Source organism: Rhincodon typus, chromosome 48 (assembly GCF_021869965.1).
Source record: "Rhincodon typus isolate 14 chromosome 48, sRhiTyp1.1, whole genome shotgun sequence".
Classification (NCBI taxonomy): domain Eukaryota; kingdom Metazoa; phylum Chordata; class Chondrichthyes; order Orectolobiformes; family Rhincodontidae; genus Rhincodon; species Rhincodon typus.
Window position 1 is genome coordinate 4,464,622 of NC_063379.1, and position 13,916 is coordinate 4,478,537.

General features: G+C 47.3%; 2 protein-coding genes across 4 annotated transcripts in view; one reads left to right on the plus strand and one right to left on the minus strand.

Moving 5' to 3' along the window:
• Window positions 1-289: 289 nt before the first annotated feature.
• Window positions 290-5,939, plus strand: LOC109921970 (ABC transporter G family member 21-like). Its single transcript, XM_048620830.1, has 4 exons — window positions 290-342; window positions 3,165-3,379; window positions 3,885-4,093; window positions 4,829-5,939. Exons 2-4 carry the CDS (start codon window positions 3,242-3,244, stop codon window positions 5,031-5,033), a joined length of 552 nt encoding a protein of 183 aa, XP_048476787.1. The 5' UTR covers window positions 290-342; window positions 3,165-3,241; the 3' UTR covers window positions 5,034-5,939.
• A 3,611-nt stretch (window positions 5,940-9,550) lies between these two features.
• Window positions 9,551-13,916, minus strand: part of LOC109921972 (zinc finger DHHC-type palmitoyltransferase 5) — a 69,149-nt gene continuing 64,783 nt past the window's right edge. For all 3 annotated transcript variants that reach the window (XM_048620720.1, XM_048620722.1, XM_048620721.1), the window contains one exon: window positions 9,551-10,878. In XM_048620720.1, coding sequence (XP_048476677.1) covers window positions 10,689-10,878 — 190 coding nt within the window. In that variant the 3' untranslated portion in view covers window positions 9,551-10,688. The remainder of the gene's footprint in view (window positions 10,879-13,916) is intronic.

The window sequence follows — 13,916 nt, forward strand, 5'->3', positions numbered from 1 at the left end:
CAGTGCTGAGGGAGCGCCGCACTGTCGGAGGGTCAGTGCTGAGGGAGCGCCGCACTGTCGGAGGGTCAGTGCTGAGGGAGCGCCGCACTGTCGGAGGGTCAGTGCTGAGGGAGCGCCGCACTGTCGGAGGGTCAGTGCTGAGGGAGCGCCGCACTGTCGGAGGGTCAGTGCTGAGGGAGCGCCGCACTGTCGGAGGGTCAGTGCTGAGGGAGCGCCGCACTGTCGGAGGGTCGGCGCTGTGTTACCTCTGTGTCTAACCCCTTTGATTTTTTTTGCTGTTTCAGATGTACTTTATCCTCCTTTACTGGGCTTTCACTCCTATCTTCCACACCTTAACTACATGTGAGTATGAACAGACAGACGGATGGGTAACGGTTGTGACAGTCAGGGCAACTGTGACTAAATCTGGAGACACTGTGAGAATTGTCCACGTGTTTGTTAGTGAGGACGGAGGCTGTAAGGTGGGACTTCAGTGGATGGTGCAGTAACCAGCAGAATTCAGTCTCGGGAAGCGATTCATTCAAGTGTAAGCACAAAGGGGAACGAGTGAGTGCATTAGAAATGGTCGGACACTGAGAGGGGAATCCTGGGAATGTCATACCCTGATGGTGCCTGGACCGGACAACAAGAGACTGCTGGGAGTAATCCCTTTCACCAGCCCCCAGTGGGGTTGAAAGGGCAGGGCTCTGAATGCTAGGATTTAAATCCCTCGGTGCCACATTTGGAGGACGGTGTACAGTTTGCGTCACCACGTGACAAGAAGGTTGGCATGGTCCAGGAGAGGGGGCTGAGGATATGGAGCAAGGGGAGTTTTAGCGAGTGGAGGGGCAAGGCTCATTTTAGGAGAGGGAGGGAGATCTCATGGAGGTACGCGTAATTATGAGGGACCTCATCAGATAGGCAGACCATAAGGGTGGTATGGTGGCTCAGTGGTTAGCACTGCTGCCTCACGGCACCAGGGACCTGCGTTTCGATCCCACCCTTGGGTGACTGTCTGTGTGGAGTTTGCACATTCTCCCCGTGTCTGTGTGGGTTTCCTCCAGGTGCTCCGGTTTCCTCCCACAGTCCAAAGATGTGCAGGTTAGGGTGGATTGGCCGTGCTAAATTGTCCCATAGTGTCCAGGGATGTGCAGGTTAGGGTGGATTGGCAGTGCTAAATTGTCCCATAGTGCACAGGGATGTGCGGGTTAGGGTGGATTGGTCATGCTAAATTGTCCCAGTGCCCAGGGATGTGCAGGTTAGGGTGGATTGGCCATGCTGTAGTGTCCAGGGATATGAAGATTAGGTGGGTTATAGGGGGATGGGTCTGGGTGGAATGCTCTGCAGGTCAGTGTGGACTTGTAGGGCCGAAGGGACTGTTCCCACACTGTAGGGATTCTTTAATATATAGGAGCAGAATTAGGTCATTCAGCCTATCAAGTCTGTTCTACTATTCGATCATGGCTGATATGTTTCTCAACCCCATTCTCCTGCCTTGTTCCCCTTCCTAATCAAGAACCTATCTATTTCTGTCTTAAATACATCAATGACTTGGCCTCTACTGCAATGAGCTCCACAGATTCACCATCCTTTGGCTGAAGAAAGTCCTCCTCATTGATGGGGAGGCAATGACCTAATGGTATTATCACTAGACAATTAATCCAGAAACTCATCTAATGTTCTGGGGATGTGGGTTCAAGTCCCACCATGGCAGATGGTGGAGTTACAATTCAATCAAAAATCTAGAATTAAGAGTCTAGTGATGACCATGATATGATTCCAAATTGTTGGGATGGAAAATGCATCTGGTTCACTAATGTCCTTTAGGAAGGGAAATCTGCCATCCTTACCTGGTCTGGCGTACATGTGACTCCAGACCCACAGCAATGTGATTGACTCTTAACTGCCCTCTGGGCAAAAAGGGATGGGCAATAAATGTTGGCCTGGGCAGTAAAGCCCACATGCCATGAGGGAATATAAAAAAAAACTCAGCTCTAAGGGGTTGTCCCTTCACTCCTGAGGTTATCATAGAATAGAATCTCTACAGTGTGGAAACAGGCCCTTCAGCCCATACAAGCCCACACTGACCCATCCCCCTGTCTAATCCATCCATCGAATCTACTCATCCCTGGGCACTATGGGACAATTTAGCATGGCCAACCCACCCTAACCTGCACATCATTGGACTGTGGGAGGAAACTGGAGCACCTGGAGGAAACCCACACAGGGGTGAACGTTCAAACTCCACGTGGACAGTCACCTGAGGGTGGGATCGAACCCAGGTCCCTGGCGCCGTGAGGCAGCAGTGCTGACCACTGAGCCACCGTGCCAGGTTCTAGTCTCTCCTATTAGTGTAAACATCTCCATGTCCTTTCTATCAGGCCTCTCAGTATTCTGTAAGTTTCAATCAGATCTCCCCCCTCCCCCTATCCTTCTATTCCATTCAGTACAGACCCATAGTCCTTAACCTCTCCTCATTATGATAAGCCCTTCATCCCTAGGATCATTCTTGAAGATGATGTGTCCATAACCAGACAGCACTTGGACATGGGAGGGGATTCAAGGGGAACGATTTCCACTTGGCCAATGGTGGGGATCAGAAACTTGCTGTCTGAGGGAAGGGGAGTGGCAGAGGCAGGGAACCTTATCACATATAGGAGCGGTTGCGCAGGGTGGGGGGGTAACGCTGCAATCTTCAGGGACATGCCTGGCAGACAGAGGAGCAGTGGGAAAAACCTAAATGGCTGCTTGATGGCCAAATGGCCTTACTGGGCTAGAGGGATGTGTTGGAACGCAGAGTGGGATCCTGTATCACTGCCTGAGAGCGGAGGGGTTTACTTCAGTGATATAGCTTCCATTGGTTTCTGAAAGTTTTCACAGAGATCAAGATACTAACTCATTCATATAGAGTGTGTGTCTGTGGGAGTGTGTCTATGTCTGTGTTTGTATGGTTGAGTCTACGTGTTTATGTCTGTATACACAGATGTGTCTGTGTGGGTACTGGGTGTATGAGAGTGCGTGTGTCTGTGTTCATGTCTATTTGTACAGACGTGGCTGCTAGGGGTGAGAGTGCATATGAGGGCGCTGAGTGTGTGTGTCAGTGAGAATGTATGTGGGTGCTGGGTGTGTGTCTAGAATATTGTACATGGGTCCCACCCTCTCTCTCGCCTGTGTACCTCCCACAGTCCCACTGGAACGCCCAATCATTAACAAGGAGAGGCTGTCTGGTTCCTATTGTCTCTCTGCCTATTACCTGGCGAAGATGACAAGTGAGCTGCCCTTAATTATCATCCAGCCCATTGTCAGCATCACCATCGCCTTCTGGATGGGCGGCCTCAACGGAGTCGTCGCCTATTTTGTCGATTTGGCCATGATCATTCTTGGATCTGTGACAGCACAAGTAAGTCAAAACGGTAGCAACAATGCAGGGCTAGATACAGTGTAGCGCTCCCTCTACATTACCCTGACAGTGTGTTCTGTGTCCCCCACTTTGTACCCAGTGTCAGCACCAAACACTCCCAGGAGAGGGACAGCACGGGGTTAGATACAGTGTACATTACTCTCTACATCACACTGACCACTGCCACCATTCTTATGTAAGGAGCTCAGCAGGCACATTTTAGGGTAGTGTCCCTACCTCTCAGCCAGGAGGCCAGGGTTCAATCCCATACAGTTCAAGGATCTTTCATAACCGGCCTGAACAGGTTGATAAATAATAGATGGTAGCACAAATCCTGATCTCTGCTAGCACTGTAGTCACAAGCACATTGGCTTTTCATTCCTTTATGGGTCATGTTTCTGATGGGGTTAAACACGGGGGCGGGGGGGGGGGGGGGATGGCGTATTATTATTTGGATGACATCAACAGTCTGCCTATGCTATTCATTCCTCTCCTGCCTCTTCAGTCTATCGGCCTGTTCGCCAGCGCCCTCTTCCTCAGGATTGACCAGTCGATCATCTTCGCTACAATCTTCATGCTGACCACTCTCCTGCTCGGAGGATTCTACATCCAGCGACTGCCCGCCTGGCTCACGTGGGCTCGATACTTCGCATTTGTCCTCTACCCCTTCCATGTGATGCTCTCTGTTGAATTCTCCAATGATCATTCCATTCTGTGAGTACCATTCCTCTTCCATCTCCTCATTCTCCAGGCAGGGACCATCCCGCAACCATCACATGCCCCAGTCCCCTGTTCTCTCCCTTGCCTTACCTGATAGTTAGGAGCTGTCATTCAGCTCTCTTGCATTCCTCCATCCAATCCCCACACTTTCACCATTCCCCTACCTGACAGTTAAGGACTGTCCCTAAAAGAGCTGAGACCCACCTTTTCTAAAGCCATGGTTGTGTCCGCGATCAGGTGACAGACGAGTAAAAGCAACATTTGGCCAACAGGGAGAGTACAAAGGAAGATTTAAAGGGGTCACTGCTCCCTCAAAGCTGGAGATCCCAATCCCAGTGAGGGTAGGGGGGGTCGCTATCTTTCATTTCGGAACCCTGCCTCAATCTATTCCTCTCCACTCGTGAGGGATTAGACTTAACTTCCACACACTCTTCAACCAAGTCTCCAACCCCATTCTCCCAATTTCACCATCTACCTGACTAATTAGGGACCATCATTCTACTCTTGTGCATGCCCCAATCAGCTCCCTCGTAACCCACCTTGCTACTCACAGCCCCCTCCATCAATCACTGCTCCCCATTCCGTGTCCTTAGCGTGTGGGTCTGACCCAATCCCTTTGGTTCAGCTCCCTGTCAGGGACAGTCCCCGAAATCCCTCTACCCCATCTGGGTCTTGGCTGCCAAATGGTTAAGGCCCATCCCTAAATGAGATGAATTGCTTGTCTTGCAGATGCAAAGCGGAGAACTCAGCCTATCACCACTGCAATCTGGCCAGAAACGCAACCAACAGCTCTGCCTACATCCCCAGGGATGAGATCCTGGCCTTTTTCAATGTCACCCTCCCGATCTGGGCTAACATCCTCATTCTCCTCCTGTTTATGGTGGCTTTCCGTCTTGCCTGCTATCTTCTGCTTCGATTCTACCGGAAGCCATGACCGCATCTTCTGCAATTTACCTTTGGGTCCTGGGGCCAGAGAGGCAAAGGGAAGGGGTGAAATCTGAACTTGCACCCGTCTGAAACTGGGCTCCATATCAGACACAGGAGAAAATATAGCAAAACAGGGGCTGCTGCTGTGGGGAGGGCCTTGATGTGGACACCATCAGTTGACTTATGGGATCAAGAGGAAGCTATTCAGACCCCCTGACTCCTCCATCCTGTTACACAGGAACTGGAAGAGGCCATTCAGCCCTCTTCTCTAGCCTGTCCTACAGGAATAGGAGAATGTCTGGTAGTCTACTTTAGGAAGTCAATAGGCCTCTAATGTTAAAGTTAATCAACAAGGACATCTGTCATCTCGTGTTCCCCTTCCATTCCCCCCCCCAGCTCAGCTAATTGAAACAAAGATGCTAAGCTGTGGGAGTCAGGTGCAATTGCATCTTTACGATATTCCCCATTACCTGTTTGTCTGTGATTCAGCGCTTTTGGGCTGGTGGAGGAGGGAGAAGGTGAGTGGGAGTAGAGAAGGGCTGTCCTCACGAAAGAAGGAAGCATTGGACAGCAAATAAGGAGCTTGCAAACCATCTGAACTGTGATGGGATATCTGAACGAGTGGGGCCTGCCCCATGTTATAAACGGATCCAAGCTTTACTCATTTCCCAAGTGCCTTTGGATGGTGTTTCACATGTCTCTACACCCCTCTAGCTGAAGAGGTGTGTAACTGCTGCTGTTTGCAGTATGTACTTGTAACTGCACTTTAATCTGTGAATGCTGCTCACTCTAATTCCCTTGAATGTACAAGCTTCACGGTCCCTGTGACAAGTGTAAAATAGTCAAACTATACAGAGTTCTTTGGTCAGTCTATACCAAAGCAGTGCAATAAAATAAAACATTTCTATCCCTTGAGAGTTGTACAGTCCTTATGTTCACTATAAAACAGGAAGGACCATGCGGAGACAAGGCAGATTAACATCTAGTGTGTGTGGCCAGTGTGCCGCGAGAGAGCACAAAGACAGAAGAAATTGTCAAAAGGGGATAGCACATGTTGACAGCTTGAGAGATTCCTCTCCAGGACTGTAAGATTGCCAAGGGTAGGGATGCACAGACATAGTATGAAGAAACTCTTAATGGCACGTGTGATAGAGAAGATGAAGCAATGAGAACACTGATACTGAAAAAAATTTGCAAAGACAGATCGAACCCAGCAGATGGAAAATTAAAAAGGAGCTTTGTGAGCACTGTGTGAGATACAGCACATGCAGCAGGTGTGAAGTTGGGAAAAAGTACGTGTGGAGTGCACAGTTTGAGGGGAGATTGGTAAAGGAGTGAGCGATATCCATCTTGGGGAGATGATGGCCTAGTGGCATTATCACTGGACTGTTAATCTGGAGATTCAGATAATGTTCTGTGGACTCAGGGTAGAATCCCATCACGGCAGATGGTGGAATTTGAATTCAATAAGGATCTGGAATTAAGAGTCTGATGATGTCCAAGAAACCACTGGAACTGTTGGAAAAACCCATCTGGTTTACTAATGCCCTTTAGGGAGTAATTGCCATCCTTACCTGGTCTGGACTACAGATGACTCCAGACCCACAGCAATACACTTGATGCTTAACTGCGCTGTGGGCAATTAGGGATGGGCAATAAATGATGGCATAGCCAGCCATGCCCTCACCTTGTGAAAGAATAAAGAAAGGAGTTTATGGCAGCAGGGAGCTTGGTAAAGGACTGTATGTGTGCGATGAAAAATACAGCAGAGGGGATATTGGTTAAGCAGTGTTTGTGCGTGTGCATGCACCTGATGGAGTTTACAGTAGAAGGGAGACTGGTAAAAGGAATGTGTGTTTTAAAAATATAGCAGAGGGGAAATGTGTGGGTTTGAAGTTGTCAGCTGAGGGAAGATTGACAAAGGAGTGAGAGAGAGATGGAGTTCAGTAGGAGATTGGTACAGGAGTATATTGGTAAAATACTCAGAGCATATGGCAATAGAGAAGATTCATAAAGGGGTGTGTGTGGGGGTGGATGGTAGGTTAAAGAAGTGTGTAGCTGATGGAGTTTACAGCAGAGGGCAGACTGGTAGAGGAGAGTTTGTGTGTCACAGAGTTTACAGTAGAAAGGAGATTGGTACAGGTGTATGATTGTTGTTAGTAAAATACTCGTGAGACAGCATATGGCAGGGGAGAAGATTCATAAAGGGGTGTGTATGTTGATGGTGTGTTAGAGTATTCGTAGAAGGGAAAAATTGGTTAATGGGTGTATTTATAAATATGTAGTCAGACAGCAAATCATGTTTTTACACTGTGCTGCTCCATTATAGCATTTCAGTTTTGGATAGTGCAGTGGAGGGATAATCTCTGTTTATCATTAGAGCAACACTCAACGGAAGCTCAGAAATGCACTTGTACACAGAAACTGCAATTTGCAGTGTCATCAGAAAGACGGTCCAGGAAAAATAGACATTTCCAATTGGAAGAATTTTTTTTTTTTATCTTTCATTAGTCAGAAATTGATGATCTTCTGAACCACGTACTACCTGATTACGTGCTTCATCATGAAGAACAAGAATAATATCAGATTGATGCTTTGTAACAGCACAGGTTGATTGTTCAGCCCAGAATGCTCTAGGTATTCCTATCCCTAAATATAAACTGGCATTGGAGTCAGGATCAATATTCCCACTTGGCATGTTGGCACTGCCACATGACACACCCAATTCTGCTCTACATGGCTCGTAATCCAGGAGTCTCTGACTGCACCTAACTCCCAGCCTTGCAGATCAGAATTCCAGTCTCAGTCCAATCTCCATGTTAGACCTCCAAAAGCTTTCCACTCCTTAAAGAAATCCACATCCGATCCCTTCAGTCCATACTTTAATTACTTCAGCAATAAAAAGGATAGCCAGGGGGCTCTCTGTGCGACAGATTCAATGGAACTTGACAAGATGTACTGCAAATTGTCAAGGCTCTTCTGACATCATCTTTCAACTACTGGCTGGAGTCATACCTGGCAGGCACATAGGAAGACAGAGATCAGTCATCTCAGCACCAGGACATCTCTGCCAGAGTTCCTCAGACCAACCAAATTCAGCTACTCCATGACCTTCCCTTCATGTTCACTGACAGTTGCACAAATGATCAGCACCATTCATGACTCCTCATATACTGAAGTGTCCGTGTACAAATGCAGCAACTCCTGAACAATATCCAGGCTTGGGCTGATAACAGTCACACCACACAAAAAGCAGAGAGAATCTAACCATCTCCCCATGACACTCAATCTTATCACAACTGAATCCTCCCACTACCAACAGCCTGGGGATTACCATTGATCAGAAACAGAACTAGACTCGCCCTATAAATATGTGACTACAAAAGCAGATCAGAAGCTAGGAATCCAGCAGTGAGCAACTCACCTTGTGACTTCCCAACACTTATCTAAGAGGCATAAGTCACGAGTGGAATGGAATAATCCCCACTTCCATGGATGGGTGCAGTTCCAATACCACTCAAGATACTTGACACCATCCAGGACAAAGTAGTCCACAATACTGGCACTCTCTCCACCACCTTCAGGTGTTTACTCTCTCTACTACCAACACTCAGAAGCAGCAATCTTTCAGAAATTCCCCAAGGGTCCTTAGACACCAAACCCGCAACTTGTACCAAATAGAAGGACAAGGGCAGCAAATGCACAGGAACACCATCAATCGCAAGCTCCCCTCCAAGTCACTGAATCATATGTGATGGTTAAAAGATTTGACAGGGTAAATGCCATGAGGACATTTCCTTTTTTGGGAAGTTTACAACCAGAGGGCACAGCTTCTGAAGAAAAAGACAGCAATCAAAGACTAAGATGAGGAGGAATTTTTTCTGAGAGCAAGAATCCTTGCTATGCAAAGGGCAATAGAGGCAGAATCCTTGTGTATAATTAAGGCTGAGATATATTCTTGATCAGTTGGGGAATCAAGGGTTATGGGGAAAACACAAGAAAGTAGACTTAGAAATGTCAGATTAGCTATGAGTCAACTGAATGGTGCTGCAGGCTTGAGGGACTGAACAGCTAACTCTTGGTCCTTTTTTTTTTAAAATGGTCTTAAGACTTCATCCAAGTCACATACCATCCTCACTCGGAACTATAATTATCATTCCCTTCACTGTCATGGGTCAGCTTTGTCATATGGAGTTGTTGCAGTTCAAGGCAGTACCTCACCACTACAGCAAGGAATACCAGGAAACACCAGGTAACAATTTCACAATCCTCCCTCACAACACACAAAAAGGAATTCTACTCAATTGGCTTAGCACAAACTTGATTTTGTGGGAAACAGCATTGGTAGTGGTGGCTCCTTAAATATCTGGTAAACAGTTATGTCCTTGCCCAGGCCTCCTATCTGGCTTGCTACTTAGTGAGGAGCAGCAAGAAGCACATCATGGAAGGGAATGGTGAGAAGTCAGCTCAGAGTAAACAACTCAGAAGTTTAAGATTCCCACACCGTCTTCAGGCAAAATCCACTAATTTTCCTTGTCTATTTAATAGCTTATTTTGAAAATATTTATTATATTCAGATCAAGATGTTTCCACACCCACAAACCTCATGCCCCCTTCAGAAAACTCCCAATGCTGCTGGGATTCGGAAATCTGACCAGGATAGCCAGGACTGAGAGTATAGGTGAGGCTGGTACAGGGCATGTCCACCAAAGTGGGCTTTTGGGAGGTGGGGCAAGGTGGTTTAAAACAAAAGGTGCAATGTGAGCAGTCAGAGTAAAGTGAGAAGGATAAGCAGCATGAGGGAGACACCAGTCTGTGAAATGTCACCTTCTCTCCCTCCCCATGTCCTTCTCCTCCTTTGTAGCAGCTCATAACATCCCACCCCTGCTTCCCCGCTGTTGCCAGGGAGTGTGTTAATAGTTTGAGCCTTTCCACCATTGGAAGGATAGAGAGTAAATAATCCCTTTAATTATATATATATATTTATATATATATATAAAAAATTCCTTTTGTTTTTCAAAAGTCTTTGCTTTCTTCCATTAGGCTTCTGTCCTCCAAACGCCTCCACCCCACCCCCCTGTTTGATTGCACAATGTCGGCTCCTCAGTGATCGAACTCTCAAACTTGCATGAGAGAAAGAGTGAGAGAGAGAGAGAGAGAGAGAGAGAGAAAAGGAGTGAGGTTGGGTGGAACATTAAACAGAATTAAAATAACACAATGCAAGCTCTTATCTCCTCGGTCTGGAGAGGAAGCTGCAAATCTCTCTTCATTCCCTTGTCCCGCTCAGATATTTCCCACCACCCCTTGTCTCCCACTAGACCCTGTCACACACATTTGCATCCCTCTCATGGCTCTCCTCTGCATGTGTCTGCACTGTGTTTGTGAGGGCTGTGGGGTGTTTCTTTCTCTCTCCTTTCTCTCCTTCAAACTTACGATTGGCTAAAATTTGGATTTGCGCATAGAAGGATTCCCACCGCGTTTAACCAAGTCATGGAAGAGGATCAGGAGAGCTCTCCAGTGTTCAGTTCTCCTCTCCTTACACTCTCCTTTCAGATCCCAAAGGAATTAAGTCTTGTCAACTTGAGATGCAGTCCCTGCTGGCTGTGTAGAAGAGTCTTTTGTGAGGTGCCTCAGTTTCTCTCTCTCTCTGTCTTGCTTGGTCTCACACAGAGATTTCATAGGTGGTCCCTCCAACTCCTGAGACTTTTTTCACACCTTTACTGGGGCTCAGGGGTGCTCCACTGGCAGCCCCAGGGCAAGGAGGTGATGAGGTCTGCCGCGAATCTGCCTTGCTCAGACTTTTAGGCTGTCCATTGCTTTTGCTGTGGGAACCCTTCATCCTCACCTCGTCTCTGTCAAAAAAAAAAGCAAAGCGTGTAAGCAAGCATGTAAAGGACAAGTACAGCATGGGTTATTTGCAGTGTACAGCCCTTTTGATATTTCCATGATTGTGTCCCCTGTCTAATTCATACCCAGTGTCAGCAGGAACCCTGGCTGATCTACCCTCTCTACAGCCCAGGGATAACTAGATAGTGATGAGGAACAGGAACCCATGCTGATTTCCTCCCTCTCTGTAAAACAGGGATCACTATTCAATGGTCAAAGTAGTCATCTTCTGAAGAATAATTGAGTCCTGATTATTAAGTATATTCAAGGCTGAGATGGACAGAGTTTTATGGAGTAAGGGAATCAAGAGTTATGGGAGAAAAGGCAGGGAAGTGGAGTTGAGGATTATTAGATCCACCATAATCTCACTGAACGGCACAGTAGACTCGACGGGCTGAATTGCCTACTTCTGTTCCTACATCTTGTGTCTTATTTGGAGTCCTGGATCATTTCCTTTTGTCTGCAAAGCTGGGGTCAATAGACAGTGATCAGAAGCAGGCACACTGGCTGATTTACAGCCCCCTCTCACGTTGTAGACCAAAGATAGCAATCAGCAGCAGCAGAAAGCAAGCTTTCACCACCTTCATTCGACAATGAAGCAATTTCTCAAGTAGAGTTGCTGCTACAATATAGAGAAATATGAGAACCAATCCGCACACAGCAGGATACCGCAAACAGCACTGGCAGCAAACAGATCATCAGTCTCAGGACACCATACACTTCTAATTGTGACTATGGGATCTTAAACATTCACCTCAGAGAACAGACGGCTTGGATTTAACATCTCACTCAAAAGATGGCATATTTGACAGTGCTGTTTCTTCATGACTGTGACATTCCCTCAGCACCGGTTCCAGCTCAGCGGTTGAGACAGCAGGCTGAATTGGAATTTTGGGCTTAAGTGGAGGAGAATGACCATCTGTGGGCATTGCTGGCAACGCCAGCTTTTACTCCCCATCCTAAAGCATCCCTTTGAAAGATTGTGGCAGGCCTGCTTCAGTCAATGCAACATCTTTATTGCACTCACAGTGGTTTAACATGTCCAAGTTGCCTGTAAGCTATTTCAAGATTGATTAAGCATCAATCTTATTGCTTGTGTCTAAAGTCTAGGAGAACACAGACCAGGGACATGGACAACTGGTTTCTTTTTTGGAAAAGGATATTATTAAAGTAGCTTGGCTTTTCACAACAAATGGATTGTTGCATATCACCAGCACTTATCCTACCATTTTATTAACTTAGTTGACGGAGTTTTAATTTTCAAACTGCTTGGCAGGATGTGAATTTATCCCTCTGGATTATCAGTGCAGGCTGCTGGATCATGACTGGAGTAAAACAAAGTATCAAGTTTTTCAGGAGGACTGACAGGATTGAAGCTGAGAGTCTTTCTTCCCTGCTTGACTGGGCAGTCTAGAACTGGAAGGGGATGGGGTTTGACAGAGAGAGGCTGGCCGTTCCATATGAATTCAGAGTAAGACGGTGAAGGGGCTGAATGGCCTACATCAGTCTGAGGTAAGGTGAAATATCTTCATTCTTGGGAATTCTCTCCACCAGACAGTGGAGCACCCTCAGTCATTGAGTACATTTAAGACTGAGATCAAGCTATTTTTCTGGATGCTGATGAAATTGATAGATACAGGGAGTGGGTAGGAAAGTGGAGTTGATCGGGCATGATTGTGTAGAATGGTAGAGCAGGTCTGGGGTGAGGGGTGCTGAATAGTCATCTCCTGCTCCTAGATCTCACAGCTTCTATAAAATTGTTCCATTATTATTCCATTATGCAAAGTCAGGACTTCGAGCTTCTGAGCCAGACAAGCCAATGGGATCTTACTGTTTCCTGACACCAAAAGCAACTGACACTTTCTAAACTTCAAGAAAACAAAAATAAATCTGCTTGGGTGGCAGAGGGGCATTTTGGGAGGTGATCGCCTAGTGGTATTGACGCTGGACTGTTAATCCATAGATCCAGGTAATGTTCTGGGAATCTGAGTTCGAATCCTGCCATGACGGATAGTGGAATTTGAATTTAATAAAAGTCTGGAATTAAGAGTCTGATTCTAACCACGAAACCATTGTCGATTGTCCTCCATCTCCTCCAAAACTTCCAATTCCCTGGTCTTCAGGTGACCTCCCACCCACAGCCTCTAACCTCATCACTCCCCAACCCCGCACCGCCAGTTTCTATCTCTTTCCCAAAATCCACAAACCTGCCTGCCCTGGTCGACCCATTGTCTCCACCTGCTCCTGCCCCACCGAACTTATCTCCACCTATCTTGACTCCATTTTCTCCCCCTTGGTCCAGGAACTTCCTACCTACGTCCGTGACACCACCCACGCCCTCCAAAACTTCCAATTCCCTGGTCCCCAATACCTCAGCTTTACCATGGATGTAACCAGTCCCTATACACCTGCATTCCCCATGCAGATGGCCTAAAGGCCCTCCGCTTCTTCCTGTCCTGCAGGCCCGACCAGTTCCCCTCCACTTACACCCTCATCCACTTAGCCGAACTCATCCTCACCCTCAACAACTTCTCTTTCAATTCCTCCCACTTCCTACAGACTAAGGGGGTGGCCATGGGTACCCGCATGGGCCCAAGCTATGCCTGCCTCTTTGTAGGATACGTGGAACAATCCGTCTTCCAAAGCTACACTGGCCCTATCCTCCACCTCTTCCTCTGTTACATTGCTGACTGTATCGGCACCGCCTCCTGCTCCCACAAGGAGCTCGAACAGTTCATCCACTTCACTAACACCTTCCACCCCAACCTTAAGTTCACCTGGACCATCTCCGATACCTCCCTCTCCTTCCTGGACCTCTCTGTCCCCATCTCTGGCATGCATCTGGAAACCGATATCCATTTCAAGCCTACCGACTCCCACAGCTACCTAGAGTACACCTCCTCTCACCCACCTTCCTGCAAAAAGGCCATCCCCTATTCCCAAATCCTTTGCCTCCGCCGCATTTGCTCCCGAGATGAGGCATTCCACTCCCGGACATCCCAGA